The following is a 16747-nucleotide window of genomic DNA, read 5'->3' as shown; positions in this document are numbered from 1 at the left end:
AAGAAGAGGTTGAAGCTGCCACGAACACCATCAGTGGAGAGAGAGAACAACTGAGTCAGATGAAGAGTAGTATTGACATGGACAGACACAGGTTGGACACTGAAAAGGACAGAATGGAAGAAATAAGGTCTGAACTGAAAATGAGAGAAGATCAACTCGTGAATGAAATTAAATCAATTGAAACTCTGAGAGAAAACTTCAAGAACTGAGTAAAAGGATGGGTGAAGACATGAAGAAGAAGATGGAAAGATTACAACAAAACAATGAAGATGTTGTAACGCTGTACTCTGTATTGGAAGAAAAGCTTGCAGCTCAATATACACAGAGAGAAAACATGGCTTGTTACACTGAGCTGATAACGAGAGAAAAGGAACGTCTGATAAGTATACTATCAGACATGGACATCCAGAGAGAAGACATGGAAAACCAATGGAAGCAGAAGTTTGATTTGGACAAACAACATGTTAAAAAACTGAAGACAGAACTGAAGCAAGACAGAGATGATCTGGATAGAGAGTGAGATGATGAATACAGAGAAACTGGACTTGGAGCTGATGAGGTCTGACATCCTGAAACAAAGAGACATATTGGAACAAGTGATACAAGATATGAAAGGGGAAAGCTTCAAATTGGAAATCACAAAGGCTGAGTTACAAAAGAAGAAAGAAGTAGGAGACAGTCAGCTTGATGAGGTAAACAGAGAGAAAGGAAACATTAAAGACTTGAACCTTCAACTTAAGTCAGAAAGAGACAAACTTCAGGAGGACATAAACATGATTATCTTCAAACAAAAAGAGCAAGAACTGAAGGAAGAGGAGTTCAAAAGACAAGCACAAGAGCTGGAAACCAGTAAGAACAGAGTCCTGGCTGAAAGAGATGAACTGGAACTTTGGAGGAAGGATCTCCATAACAAGAAAGAAGAGGTTGAAGCTGCCACGAACACCATCAGTGGAGAGAGAGAACAGCTGAGTCAGATGAAGAGTAGTATTGACATGGACAGACACAGGTTGGACACTGAAAAGGACAGAATGGAAGAAATAAGGTCTGAACTGAAAATGAGAGAAGATCAACTCGTGAATGAAATTAAATCAATTGAAACTCTGAGAGAAAAACTTCAAGAACTGAGTAAAAGGATGGGTGAAGACATGAAGAAGAAGATGGAAAGATTACAACAAAACAATGAAGATGTTGTAACGCTGTACTCTGTATTGGAAGAAAAGCTTGCAGCTCAATATACACAGAGAGAAAACATGGCTTGTTACACTGAGCTGATAACGAGAGAAAAGGAACGTCTGATAAGTATACTATCAGACATGGACATCCAGAGAGAAGACATGGAAAACCAATGGAAGCAGAAGTTTGATTTGGACAAACAACATGTTAAAAAACTGAAGACAGAACTGAAGCAAGACAGAGATGATCTGGATAGAGAGTGAGATGATGAATACAGAGAAACTGGACTTGGAGCTGATGAGGTCTGACATCCTGAAACAAAGAGACATATTGGAACAAGTGATACAAGATATGAAAGGGGAAAGCTTCAAATTGGAAATCACAAAGGCTGAGTTACAAAAGAAGAAAGAAGTAGGAGACAGTCAGCTTGATGAGGTAAACAGAGAGAAAGGAAACATTAAAGACTTGAACCTTCAACTTAAGTCAGAAAGAGACAAACTTCAGGAGGACATAAACATGATTATCTTCAAACAAAAAGAGCAAGAACTGAAGGAAGAGGAGTTCAAAAGACAAGCACAAGAGCTGGAAACCAGTAAGAACAGAGTCCTGGCTGAAAGAGATGAACTGGAACTTTGGAGGAAGGATCTCCATAACAAGAAAGAAGAGGTTGAAGCTGCCACGAACACCATCAGTGGAGAGAGAGAACAACTGAGTCAGATGAAGAGTAGTATTGACATGGACAGACACAGGTTGGACACTGAAAAGGACAGAATGGAAGAAATAAGGTCTGAACTGAAAATCAGAGAAGATCAACTCGTGAATGAAATTAAATCAATTGAAACTCTGAGAGAAAAACTTCAAGAACTGAGTAAAAGGATGGGTGAAGACATGAAGAAGAAGATGGAAAGATTACAACAAAACAATGAAGATGTGGTAATGCTGTACTCTTTATTGGAAGAAAAGCTTGCAGCTCAATATACACAGAGAGAAAACATGGCTTGTTACACTGAGCTGATAACGAGAGAAAAGGAACGTCTGATAAGTATACTATCAGACATGGACATCCAGAGAGAAGACATGGAAAACCAATGGAAGCAGAAGTTTGATTTGGACAAACAACATGTTAAAAAACTGAAGACAGAACTGAAGCAAGACAGAGATGATCTGGATAGAGAGAGTGAGATGATGAATACAGAGAAACTGGACTTGGAGCTGATGAGATCTGACATCCTGAAACAAAGAGACATATTGGAACAAGTGATACAAGATATGAAAGGGGAAAGCTTCAAATTGGAAATCACAAAGGCTGAGTTACAAAAGAAGAAAGAAGTAGGAGACAGTCAGCTTGATGAGGTAAACAGAGAGAAAGGAAACATTAAAGACTTGAATCTTCAACTTCAGTCAGAAAGAGACAAACTTCAGGAGGACATAAACATGATTATCTTCAAACAAAAAGAGCAAGAACTGAAGGAAGAGGAGTTCAAAAGACAAGCACAAGAGCTGGAAACCAGTAAGAACAGAGTCCTGGCTGAAAGAGATGAACTGGAACTTTGGAGGAAGGATCTCCATAACAAGAAAGAAGAGGTTGAAGCTGCCACGAACACCATCAGTGGAGAGAGAGAACAGCTGAGTCAGATGAAGAGTAGTATTGACATGGACAGACACAGGTTGGACACTGAAAAGGACAGAATGGAAGAAATAAGGTCTGAACTGAAAATGAGAGAAGATCAACTCGTGAATGAAATTAAATCAATTGAAACTCTGAGAGAAAAACTTCAAGAACTGAGTAAAAGGATGGGTGAAGACATGAAGAAGAAGATGGAAAGATTACAACAAAACAATGAAGATGTGGTATTGCTGTACTCTGTATTGGAAGAAAAGCTTGCAGCTCAATATACACAGAGAGAAAACATGGCTTGTTACACTGAGCTGATAACGAGAGAAAAGGAACGTCTGATAAGTATACTATCAGACATGGACATCCAGAGAGAAGACATGGAAAACCAATGGAAGCAGAAGTTTGATTTGGACAAACAACATGTTAAAAAACTGAAGACAGAACTGAAGCAAGACAGAGATGATCTGGATAGAGAGTGAGATGATGAATACAGAGAAACTGGACTTGGAGCTGATGAGGTCTGACATCCTGAAACAAAGAGACATATTGGAACAAGTGATACAAGATATGAAAGGGGAAAGCTTCAAATTGGAAATCACAAAGGCTGAGTTACAAAAGAAGAAAGAAGTAGGAGACAGTCAGCTTGATGAGGTAAACAGAGAGAAAGGAAACATTAAAGACTTGAATCTTCAACTTCAGTCAGAAAGAGACAAACTTCAGGACGACATAAACATGATTATCTTCAAACAAAAAGAGCAAGAACTGAAGGAAGAGGAGTTCAAAAGACAAGCACAAGAGCTGGAAACCAGTAAGAACAGAGTCCTGGCTGAAAGAGATGAACTGGAACTTTGGAGGAAGGATCTCCAAAACAAGAAAGAAGAGGTTGAAGCTGCCACGAACACCATCAGTGGAGAGAGAGAACAGCTGAGTCAGATGAAGAGTAGTATTGACATGGACAGACACAGGTTGGACACTGAAAAGGACAGAATGGAAGAAATAAGGTCTGAACTGAAAATGAGAGAAGATCAACTCGTGAATGAAATTAAATCAATTGAAACTCTGAGAGAAAAACTTCAAGAACTGAGTAAAAGGATGGGTGAAGACATGAAGAAGAAGATGGAAAGATTACAACAAAACAATGAAGATGTTGTAACGCTGTACTCTGTATTGGAAGAAAAGCTTGCAGCTCAATATACACAGAGAGAAAACATGGCTTGTTACACTGAGCTGATAATGAGAGAAAAGGAACGTCTGATAAGTATACTATCAGACATGGACATCCAGAGAGAAGACATGGAAAACCAATGGAAGCAGAAGTTTGATTTGGACAAACAACATGTTAAAAAACTGAAGACAGAACTGAAGCAAGACAGAGATGATCTGGATAGAGAGTGAGATGATGAATACAGAGAAACTGGACTTGGAGCTGATGAGGTCTGACATCCTGAAACAAAGAGACATATTGGAACAAGTGATACAAGATATGAAAGGGGAAAGCTTCAAATTGGAAATCACAAAGGCTGAGTTACAAAAGAAGAAAGAAGTAGGAGACAGTCAGCTTGATGAGGTAAACAGAGAGAAAGGAAACATTAAAGACTTGAACCTTCAACTTAAGTCAGAAAGAGACAAACTTCAGGAGGACATAAACATGATTATCTTCAAACAAAAAGAGCAAGAACTGAAGGAAGAGGAGTTCAAAAGACAAGCACAAGAGCTGGAAACCAGTAAGAACAGAGTCCTGGCTGAAAGAGATGAACTGGAACTTTGGAGGAAGGATCTCCATAACAAGAAAGAAGAGGTTGAAGCTGCCACGAACACCATCAGTGGAGAGAGAGAACAACTGAGTCAGATGAAGAGTAGTATTGACATGGACAGACACAGGTTGGACACTGAAAAGGACAGAATGGAAGAAATAAGGTCTGAACTGAAAATGAGAGAAGATCAACTCGTGAATGAAATTAAATCAATTGAAACTCTGAGAGAAAACTTCAAGAACTGAGTAAAAGGATGGGTGAAGACATGAAGAAGAAGATGGAAAGATTACAACAAAACAATGAAGATGTGGTATTGCTGTACTCTGTATTGGAAGAAAAGCTTGCAGCTCAATATACACAGAGAGAAAACATGGCTTGTTACACTGAGCTGATAACGAGAGAAAAGGAACGTCTGATAAGTATACTATCAGACATGGACATCCAGAGAGAAGACATGGAAAACCAATGGAAGCAGAAGTTTGATTTGGACAAACAACATGTTAAAAAACTGAAGACAGAACTGAAGCAAGACAGAGATGATCTGGATAGAGAGAGTGAGATGATGAATACAGAGAAACTGGACTTGGAGCTGATGAGGTCTGACATCCTGAAACAAAGAGACATATTGGAACAAGTGATACAAGATATGAAAGGGGAAAGCTTCAAATTGGAAATCACAAAGGCTGAGTTACAAAAGAAGAAAGAAGTAGGAGACAGTCAGCTTGATGAGGTAAACAGAGAGAAAGGAAACATTAAAGACTTGAATCTTCAACTTCAGTCAGAAAGAGACAAACTTCAGGACGACATAAACATGATTATCTTCAAACAAAAAGAGCAAGAACTGAAGGAAGAGGAGTTCAAAAGACAAGCACAAGAGCTGGAAACCAGTAAGAACAGAGTCCTGGCTGAAAGAGATGAACTGGAACTTTGGAGGAAGGATCTCCATAACAAGAAAGAAGAGGTTGAAGCTGCCACGAACACCATCAGTGGAGAGAGAACAGCTGAGTCAGATGAAGAGTAGTATTGACATGGACAGACACAGGTTGGACACTGAAAAGGACAGAATGGAAGAAATAAGGTCTGAACTGAAAATGAGAGAAGATCAACTCGTGAATGAAATTAAATCAATTGAAACTCTGAGAGAAAAACTTCAAGAACTGAGTAAAAGGATGGGTGAAGACATGAAGAAGAAGATGGAAAGATTACAACAAAACAATGAAGATGTGGTAATGCTGTACTCTGTATTGGAAGAAAAGCTTGCAGTTCAATATACACAGAGAGAAAACATGGCTTGTTACACTGAGCTGATAACGAGAGAAAAGGAACGTCTGATAAGTATACTATCAGACATGGACATCCAGAGAGAAGACATGGAAAACCAATGGAAGCAGAAGTTTGATTTGGACAAACAACATGTTAAAAAACTGAAGACAGAACTGAAGCAAGACAGAGATGATCTGGATAGAGAGTGAGATGATGAATACAGAGAAACTGGACTTGGAGCTGATGAGGTCTGACATCCTGAAACAAAGAGACATATTGGAACAAGTGATACAAGATATGAAAGGGGAAAGCTTCAAATTGGAAATCACAAAGGCTGAGTTACAAAAGAAGAAAGAAGTAGGAGACAGTCAGCTTGATGAGGTAAACAGAGAGAAAGGAAACATTAAAGACTTGAATCTTCAACTTCAGTCAGAAAGAGACAAACTTCAGGACGACATAAACATGATTATCTTCAAACAAAAAGAGCAAGAACTGAAGGAAGAGGAGTTCAAAAGACAAGCACAAGAGCTGGAAACCAGTAAGAACAGAGTCCTGGCTGAAAGAGATGAACTGGAACTTTGGAGGAAGGATCTCCATAACAAGAAAGAAGAGGTTGAAGCTGCCACGAACACCATCAGTGGAGAGAGAGAACAACTGAGTCAGATGAAGAGTAGTATTGACATGGACAGACACAGGTTGGACACTGAAAAGGACAGAATGGAAGAAATAAGGTCTGAACTGAAAATGAGAGAAGATCAACTCGTGAATGAAATTAAATCAATTGAAACTCTGAGAGAAAAACTTCAAGAACTGAGTAAAAGGATGGGTGAAGACATGAAGAAGAAGATGGAAAGATTACAACAAAACAATGAAGATGTGGTAACGCTGTACTCTGTATTGGAAGAAAAGCTTGCAGCTCAATATACACAGAGAGAAAACATGGCTTGTTACACTGAGCTGATAACGAGAGAAAAGGAACGTCTGATAAGTATACTATCAGACATGGACATCCAGAGAGAAGACATGGAAAACCAATGGAAGCAGAAGTTTGATTTGGACAAACAACATGTTAAAAAACTGAAGACAGAACTGAAGCAAGACAGAGATGATCTGGATAGAGAGAGTGAGATGATGAATACAGAGAAACTGGACTTGGAGCTGATGAGGTCTGACATCCTGAAACAAAGAGACATATTGGAACAAGTGATACAAGATATGAAAGGGGAAAGCTTCAAATTGGAAATCACAAAGGCTGAGTTACAAAAGAAGAAAGAAGTAGGAGACAGTCAGCTTGATGAGGTAAACAGAGAGAAAGGAAACATTAAAGACTTGAACCTTCAACTTAAGTCAGAAAGAGACAAACTTCAGGAGGACATAAACATGATTATCTTCAAACAAAAAGAGCAAGAACTGAAGGAAGAGGAGTTCAAAAGACAAGCACAAGAGCTGGAAACCAGTAAGAACAGAGTCCTGGCTGAAAGAGATGAACTGAAACTTTGGAGGAAGGATCTCCATAACAAGAAAGAAGAGGTTGAAGCTGCCACGAACACCATCAGTGGAGAGAGAGAACAACTGAGTCAGATGAAGAGTAGTATTGACATGGACAGACACAGGTTGGACACTGAAAAGGACAGAATGGAAGAAATAAGGTCTGAACTGAAAATGAGAGAAGATCAACTCGTGAATGAAATTAAATCAATTGAAACTCTGAGAGAAAAACTTCAAGAACTGAGTAAAAGGATGGGTGAAGACATGAAGAAGATGGAAAGATTACAACAAAACAATGAAGATGTGGTATTGCTGTACTCTGTATTGGAAGAAAAGCTTGCAGCTCAATATACACAGAGAGAAAACATGGCTTGTTACACTGAGCTGATAACGAGAGAAAAGGAACGTCTGATAAGTATACTATCAGACATGGACATCCAGAGAGAAGACATGGAAAACCAATGGAAGCAGAAGTTTGATTTGGACAAACAACATGTTAAAAAACTGAAGACAGAACTGAAGCAAGACAGAGATGATCTGGATAGAGAGAGTGAGATGATGAATACAGAGAAACTGGACTTGGAGCTGATGAGGTCTGACATCCTGAAACAAAGAGACATATTGGAACAAGTGATACAAGATATGAAAGGGGAAAGCTTCAAATTGGAAATCACAAAGGCTGAGTTACAAAAGAAGAAAGAAGTAGGAGACAGTCAGCTTGATGAGGTAAACAGAGAGAAAGGAAACATTAAAGACATGAACCTTCAACTTCAGTCAGAAAGAGACAAACTTCAGGACGACATAAACATGATTATCTTCAAACAAAAAGAGCAAGAACTGAAGGAAGAGGAGTTCAAAAGACAAGCACAAGAGCTGGAAACCAGTAAGAACAGAGTCCTGGCTGAAAGAGATGAACTGGAACTTTGGAGGAAGGATCTCCATAACAAGAAAGAAGAGGTTGAAGCTGCCACGAACACCATCAGTGGAGAGAGAGAACAACTGAGTCAGATGAAGAGTAGTATTGACATGGACAGACACAGGTTGGACACTGAAAAGGACAGAATGGAAGAAATAAGGTCTGAACTGAAAATGAGAGAAGATCAACTCGTGAATGAAATTAAATCAATTGAAACTCTGAGAGAAAAACTTCAAGAACTGAGTAAAAGGATGGGTGAAGACATGAAGAAGAAGATGGAAAGATTACAACAAAACAATGAAGATGTTGTAACGCTGTACTCTGTATTGGAAGAAAAGCTTGCAGCTCAATATACACAGAGAGAAAACATGGCTTGTTACACTGAGCTGATAACGAGAGAAAAGGAACGTCTGATAAGTATACTATCAGACATGGACATCCAGAGAGAAGACATGGAAAACCAATGGAAGCAGAAGTTTGATTTGGACAAACAACATGTTAAAAAACTGAAGACAGAACTGAAGCAAGACAGAGATGATCTGGATAGAGAGAGTGAGATGATGAATACAGAGAAACTGGACTTGGAGCTGATGAGGTCTGACATCCTGAAACAAAGAGACATATTGGAACAAGTGATACAAGATATGAAAGGGGAAAGCTTCAAATTGGAAATCACAAAGGCTGAGTTACAAAAGAAGAAAGAAGTAGGAGACAGTCAGCTTGATGAGGTAAACAGAGAGAAAGGAAACATTAAAGACTTGAACCTTCAACTTAAGTCAGAAAGAGACAAACTTCAGGAGGACATAAACATGATTATCTTCAAACAAAAAGAGCAAGAACTGAAGGAAGAGGAGTTCAAAAGACAAGCACAAGAAACCAGTAAGAACAGAGTCCTGGCTGAAAGAGATGAACTGGAACTTTGGAGGAAGGATCTCCATAACAAGAAAGAAGAGGTTGAAGCTGCCACGAACACCATCAGTGGAGAGAGAGAACAACTGAGTCAGATGAAGAGTAGTATTGACATGGACAGACACAGGTTGGACACTGAAAAGGACAGAATGGAAGGAAAAGGGACTGAACTTCAACCTTTGCTCTCCAGGTTAATGCACTCTATGCGAGATCCAAAACCAAAAGTAAATCAGCTGAATCAAAGGAGACATGAAGACTTCACAAAGAATATGGATAAATCAGGGCAAAATAATGGAGAAATGCTTCATTTTGACTGTATACAGAAACAGAAGAAACAAATGGTGACAGTGAATTTTGACAAGGAAGTACAAACTGAGATTGTAAATGAATGGCTTCAAAAGAAAGATGTCGAGAAACAGTATTTGAATACACTTCTTGAATTCATCTGTGAAAAGGCTGTTCTTAGGTTTGTTGTTGCAATCCAGACTGAAAAGGTAGAACATCCAGGGAAGTTAAAGGAAGATACACATCATTTTGGAGGAAAAGGTAAATACTTGAAAACTGAGAGGGAAGGTCTACTGATGGCAACCGAGAATGAAGCGAAAAATGAACAGAAACCCAAACTTGCAACAACGTTGGAGTCGTTTTCAGATCAAGATGATTTTAAAGACTTGAAAATCTTAAAAAGAGATTGTTTGCGAAAGATCTGGAAGGACACTAAAATTGAACGGCAAGAGATTGATCAGAAGAAGCACATAAGTCATGAGTTAAGAAACCACCTTGAGAAAAGATTAAAGGTGATCAGTAACTTTGTTAAGATTGTCTCAGAATGAAAAGGAACCATTGGAGTAGAAACTGCAAAAAGACTGAGTAAGGACATGACATCCCAGAGTAAGCTGTGAGGCTGCACAACACTTGTTGAAAAATACCGTGCTCCAAAAATGTGAGGATCAGGTGCTCAGTGAGATTGAGAAACTCTGTGTCAAAGAAAAAGTGTCAAGGACACTGACAACTAGTGACAACGCTAATCAAACTATCCAGATCGATATAATCAAAGGGAATGCAACAGTGCCTGTAACAAAACATGCTTTTGCCAAAACATAGCAGGTGAAGGTAGAATAAAGTGATGCAGCTCCAGAGACATCCAGTGGACTTCTTTGTCAGCTCCATTACTGCTATCTATGCTCCTGCCACTGCTGTGCATGCTTGCAAGCCAGTCTTCCAAGACAAATGAAAGACAGGTCACTGTCATGATCAATTGGAATTTTCCTGACATACATTTGAAATACATTATTTCATGTTTTTTTAAATAATCAAATGTATATCACAGGGTTGCATGGTGGTATAGTGTCCCCTGACAGCAAGAGGGCCCCCGGGTTCGGAATGTGAGTGTGACTGGTTGTCTGTCTCTATATGTGCCCTGAGATGGACTGGTGACTGGTCCAGGGTGTTACCCGCCTTTGCCCAATGTCAGCTTGGATTGACTACAGCGGTTTGGATAATGGAAAGGAAAGGAGAAAGTTGTATCACATCAATAACTAGAATGGGCACTCGGTAGAGCGCATACTTTCGCATATCACAAGATTGGGCATTGAATTATGAACATTTTGGCATTAGTTGCATGCCAATTGGACAAAAATGTATCGTGCTATGGTAAAAAAAAAGATGTTGACCTTTCCATGACCTTGACCTTTGACCCGATTGATCCCAAAATCTAATCAAATGGTCCCCGGATAATAACCAATCATCCCACCAAATTTCATGCGATTCAAGAAGATTTTGACCTGTTCATGACCTTTGACCTTGAACTTTGACCCGATCGATCCCAAAATCTAATCAACTGGTCCCCGGATAATAACCAATCATCCCACCAAATTTCATGCGATTCGGTTCAATACTTTTTGAGTTTTGCGAATAACACGCATATAAATAAATAAATAAATAAATACACGGCGATCAAAACATAACCTTCCACATTTTCAATGCGAAGGTAATGAACAGATACAAATGTAAATTATCATCCTGATGTCAGGATAAAACACAGGATAAAAACATTGTTTTGTCTCCTACAATAGCAATCACTCTCAATCATCACTTATGATCTTGGCTCTATGGCTGGATTTCCTTACTTTCTTCTTATTTTGCTGTGCTTGGGAATTTTCTGGAGTGTGTATCCATACCAAATCACACATCCAAGAGGAAGCAACAACTATGTGCAGGAATGCAAATAGAGCGAGGTCAAACGCCAAGTGGGCAAAGCTCATTTCTAAAGAATAGATACAGGTGGTACACTCGGCTGTGTTCTGGCAACTGCGGGTGTTTGAGCCGGGGGGAAGGAGGGGCCAACTCTGAATGCTGTTTTTACAAAAAGTAAGCAACAGCTCCTACATAGTATGTGTAAGAGAAATCCAACACTTGTTAAATCCACCATGAGCACTAACATGGTAACTCAAAATGTCCAGGTATTTTTGCGATTGAAGTGGGACATGTGTGTTTAACATGCCTTGTGTGTCTTGATAAATATATATTGTGTCTGTATTAAGTTTATTTGCATATGTAAAACATTAACATTTGTTGGTTAGCAAAATAAGATTTAGTAGTGTTCTTAAACCTTTTTTAAGATTGAATGCTATTTTTCACCATTTGTTACAAAGTTTAGAGAAGTGAACTAATTTATATTTGAATATAAGAATACGATATGATAAGATGATACAATGTTTAATTGAATACATATGACAACCTTGCAGGTATGTGTATACCCTGCAAAGGTCCAGATGTTTCCCATATTTAGCAATACCTTTACTATGATGTGTAGTGTGTAGGATAGACATAATCCATGTGATCAGGTGTCTGCAAGTCGCTGCTCCGAGGTTTTGACAACAAATAAATAAAAAAAATTCAGTGGACAATCTTTTAAAGGGCACACTTCTTATCTCAGAGTTTGAGGTGATACAGTCACTGTAAATCCAAATAAAATATACATTTTGATTTTACTAAACTGTGTCTGCCACCCTGATTCATGAGTCACAGATAAATAGGGAAAAACTTCAATGGATAAATACAAAAAAAGAAATGTCAGAGAAAAATAGAATTGAATTCTGCGTGGACATATTAATTTGCTTTCACTGCCAACAATGCTGGCTTACATCTATGCTTGATATGTGTAGAGAAATTAGTAAACAACTAATTCAATTCAATTCAGTTTATTTGTATAGCCCAATTTCACAAATTACAAATTTGTCTCGGAGTGCTTTACAATCTGTACACATAGACATCCCTGCCCCAAAACCTCACATCGGACCAGGAAAAACTCCCAAATAACCCTTCAGGGGGAAAAAAAGGGAAGAAACCTGGAGGAGAGCAACAGAGGAGGATCCCTCTCCTAGGATGGACAGATGCAATAGATGTAATGTGTACAGAAGGACAGATTTAGAGTTAAAATACATTCAATGAATATGACAGAGTGTATGAATAGTTCATAGTAGGCATATTCCACGATGGAGACCTCCACGATCCATCAGGCAGATGGCGGTGGGAGGAGGAGTGGGCGAGTCTCAACAGGACAGTGGCGTAGTCAGGAGCAGGAATTCCACGACGCAGGCGATCCATCAGGCAGATAGGATCTATGCCGTCTCATAGGGACCGATGACCCCATGAGACGTAAAGTCAAAGGACTTCCGGGAGAAAGCAGAGTTAGTAACGTGTGATTGAGAGATGAAAATTCATCCTTAAGGAGAGAAAAAGAGGAGATAGGTACTCAGTGCATCCTAAACGTCCCCGGCAGCTATAAGCCTATAGCAGCATATCAAGGGGCTGGACCAGGGCAAACCTGATTCAGCCCTAACTATAAGCACTGTCAAAGAGGAAGGTCTTAAGTCTACTCTTAAGCGAGGTGACTGTGTCTGCCTCCCGGACTGAAATTGGAAGCTGGTTCCATAAAGAGGAGCTTGATAACTAAAGGCTCTGGCTCCCATTCTACTTTTTAAGACTCTAGGAACTACAAGTAGTCCGCATTTAGTGAGCGTAGCTCTCTAGTGGGGCAATATGGTACGACAAGCTCCTTAAGATATGATGGAGCATCACCAATCAAGGCTTTGTAGGTTAAGAAGAATTTTAAAAGTGATTCTTGATTTTACTGGGAGCCAGTGCAGAGCAGCTAGTGCAGGAGTGATGTGATCTCTTTTCTTAGTTTTAGTGAGAACACGAGCTGCAGCATTCTGGATCAACTGGAGAGACCTAAAGATTTATTAGAGCAGCCTGCTAATAAGGAGTTGCAGTAATCCAGTCTCAAAACGAGCAGCGTGAACCAATTTTCTGCATCTTTTGAGACAAGATGTGCCTGATTTTTGAAATATTACGTAGATGAAAGAATGCAGTCCTTGAGATTTGCTTTACGTGGGAGTTAAAGGACAAGTCCCGATCAAAGATAACGCCAAGATTCTTTACAGTGGTGTTGGATGCCAGGGCAATGCCGTCTACAGAATCCACATCACCAGATAATTGATCTCTGAGGTGCTCAGGGCGATTAAAATTACTTGGTTTTGTCTGAGTTTAACATCAAGAAGTTGCAGGTCATCCATGTTTTTATGTCTTTAAGACATGCTTGAATTTTACAGAGTTGGTTGCTCTCCTCTGGTTTTATCGATAAATATAGTTGAGTGTCATCTGCATAACAATGAAAGTTTATGGAGTGTTTCCTGATAATATTGCCCAAAGGAAGCATGTATAAGGTAAATAAAATTGGTCCAAGCACAGAACCTTGTGGAACTCCGTGATTAACGTTGGTGGTTATCGAGTTGTCATCGTTTACAAATACAAACTGAGATCGATCTGATAAATAGGATTTAAACCAAATTAGTGCCGTGCCTGAAATGCCAATCGACTGCTCCAGTCTCTGTAACAGGATGTCATGGTCAATGGTGTCGAATGCAGCACTAAGGTCTAACAAGACCAGGACAGAGAGAGTCCTTTATCTGCTGCCATTAAGAGGTCATTTGTAATTTTCACCAGTGCCGTCTCGGTGCTGTGGTGTTTCTAAATCCTGATTGAAATTTCTCAAATAAACTATTATGATGTAGAAAGTCGCACAACTGATTTGCGACCACTTTCTCAAGGATCTTGGAGAGGAAGGGAGGTTAGAGATCGGTCTGTAGTTAGCCAATACCTCTGGATCCAGAGTGGGCTTCTTCAGGAGAGGTTTAATAACAGCCACCTTGAAGGAGTGTGGTCGTGGCCTGTTAGCAGAGACACATTGATAATATCTAATAGAGCCGCCAATTAAAGGCAAAAGCGTCTTTAAGCAGCCTCGTCGGGATGGGGTCCAAGAGACAGGTAGGCGTGTTGAAGTAGAAACCGTTGAAAATAATTGGTCACGGTTGATAGGAGAAAATCCTCAAATATACACCAGGGCATACAGCGGTTTCCAAGGCCATTCCACTTGAGGACAGATTGGCACTGGTTATGGGCAAGAGATTATTAATCTTGTCCTAATAGTTAAAATCTTTTCATTAAAGAAGTTCATAAAGTCATTACCACTAAGGTTTATAGGAATGCTCGGCTCCACAGAGCTGTGACTCTCTGTCAGCCTGGCTACAGTGCTGAAGAGAAACCTGGGGTTGTTTTATTTTTTTCTATTATTAATGAGTAATAGGCTGCTCTGGCATTACGGAGGGCCTTCTTATATGTTTTAAGACTATCTCGCCAAACTAAGCGGGATTCTTGAGATTAGTTGAACGCCATATCGTTCAAGCTTCGTGACGTTGCTTCAGTTTGCGGGTCTGAGGGTTATACCAGGGAGCAAACCTCCTCTTCCTCACTGTCTTCTTCTTCAGAGGGACTATCGAGTCCAGTGTCATTCTCAGAGAGCCTATGGCACTGTCAACAAGATGATCAATCTGGGACGGACTAAAGTTAGACCAGGAGTCCTCTGTTATATTGAGGCGTGGTATCGAATCAAATACAGAAGGAATCGCTTCTTTAAATTTAGCTACAGCACTATCAGTTAGACATCTAGTGTAGAAACTTTTGACTAACGGAGTACACTCCGGTAGTATAAATTCAAAAGTTATGAGGTTGTGGTCTGACAGAAGAGGATTCTGTGGGAAGGCGTTCAAATGCTCAATGTCAGCCATAAGTAAGAACAAGATCAAGCGTGTGGCCAAAGCTGTGAGTGGGTTTCTGTACTCTCTGACAGAAGCCAATCGAGTCCAACAAGGAGATGAATGCAGCACTAAGGCAATCATTATCAACATCCACATGGATATTAAAATCTCCAACAATAATAACTTTATCGGTTTATGAACCAAACTTGATATAAATTCTGAGAATCCAGATATAAGCTCTGAATATGGACCTGGTGGCGGTACAGAATCACAAATCGAATTGGCTGTAGTGTTTTCCAGGTTGGATGTGAAAGACTAAGAACAAGGCTTTCAAATGAGGTGTAGTGTAATTTTGGTTGAGGATTAATTAATAGGCTCGATTCAAAGATGGCTGCTACTCCACCTCCTCGACCGGTGCCTCGAGGAATGTGAGTATTAATATGACTTGGAGAGTCGATTCATTCAGGCAGACATATTCTTCATGGCTCAGCCAGGTTTCAGTTAGGCAACATAAATCAATGTGATTATCTGATATTAAATCATTCAGTAACACAGCTTTAGATGACAGAGATCGAATATTTAGGAGACCACATTTAATAGACCTATTTTGTTGCACTGCTGAAATAATTGTGTTAACTTGTATAAGGTTATTGTACGACTCCTCTTCTGCTTACTTTTGATTTATTTAATTGAAGTGGCGTGGGACAGACACAGTCTCTACTCTAAAGTCAAGGGTGGGTAACTGCTCGAATGGAAGAGCAGAGAAGGGTGTTAAACTACAACTCTGCTCCGGTTCCTGATCTGAACCCTGGGTTGTCATAGATTAAGTCCGGTGATCAACTTGGTCATATTCGCAGAAATGAGGCGCTCCGTCCAGCGTGGGATGAATGCCGTCTCTCCTCATCAGATCAGGTTTTCCCCAGAAAGTCTTCCAGTTGTCTCGTAGCCCACATTATTCGCTGGGCACCACCTCGACAGCCAGCGGTTGAAAGGCGACATTCGGCTATACAATTCGTCTGTCTGCAAATTTGGGAGAGGGCCAGAGAAAATTACGGTGTCCGACAACGTCTTGGCATAAGCACACACCGATTCCACATTAATTTTAGTGAGTTCGAGCGGGCTCGGCGTCATTACCACCGGTGTATTACAATCTGACTGTATCTCCGCTTATCCTTAGCCAGCAGTTTCAAACAAGACTCCACGTCGCCCGCTCTGGCCCCCGGGAGGCACACGACGGTGGTCCGTGGCTTCGCTATTTTCACGTTCCTGACTAAAGATTTCATTTTGAAAGACACTTCCAGAACAAGCACACAGCATTTTCTGAAAAGTATCAAGATGGAGATGAGCAAAAAAGAGTGATTTCTCAACTTAGTGTTTCCAAACTCCTCCGTTTTCGGTGCACAGCTGCTGTTTTTCTACCTGAATTTGCCTTTTGTTTTGTTAGCCATTGTAATTTAGTTTGTTATTTTGGGGCTTTTAGTTATTTGTTTTTGATTCTTTTCATTGATTTTATTGGTTAATTTTA

At 39.9% G+C, this 16747-nt stretch overlaps 2 protein-coding genes across 2 annotated transcripts; both read left to right on the top strand.

Annotated features, from left to right (window-relative positions):
* Positions 1-500: 500 nt before the first annotated feature.
* Positions 501-4186, top strand: LOC130191721 (trichohyalin-like). Its single transcript, XM_056411386.1, is given in 3 exon segments — positions 501-1006; positions 1407-3264; positions 3266-4186. Coding segments are annotated over 3 exon segments (3285 nt in total).
* A 645-nt stretch (positions 4187-4831) lies between these two features.
* LOC130191719 (trichohyalin-like) lies at positions 4832-5566 on the top strand. The gene has a single exon (XM_056411384.1). It carries the CDS (start codon positions 4916-4918, stop codon positions 5564-5566), a length of 651 nt encoding a protein of 216 aa, XP_056267359.1. The 5' UTR covers positions 4832-4915.
* The last annotated feature ends 11181 nt before the right edge of the window (positions 5567-16747 follow it).

Source organism: Pseudoliparis swirei, chromosome 3 (genome assembly GCF_029220125.1).
Source record: "Pseudoliparis swirei isolate HS2019 ecotype Mariana Trench chromosome 3, NWPU_hadal_v1, whole genome shotgun sequence".
NCBI classification, from domain to species: Eukaryota; Metazoa; Chordata; class Actinopteri; order Perciformes; family Liparidae; genus Pseudoliparis; species Pseudoliparis swirei.
This window is presented reverse-complemented; position numbering and strand designations above follow the sequence as displayed.

What these genes read in the sequence shown, in the direction of transcription:
- LOC130191719 (XM_056411384.1), top strand. Translation starts at nt 4,916, where the DNA reads ATGGCTTGTTACACTGAGCTGATAACGAGAGAAAAGGAACGTCTGATA.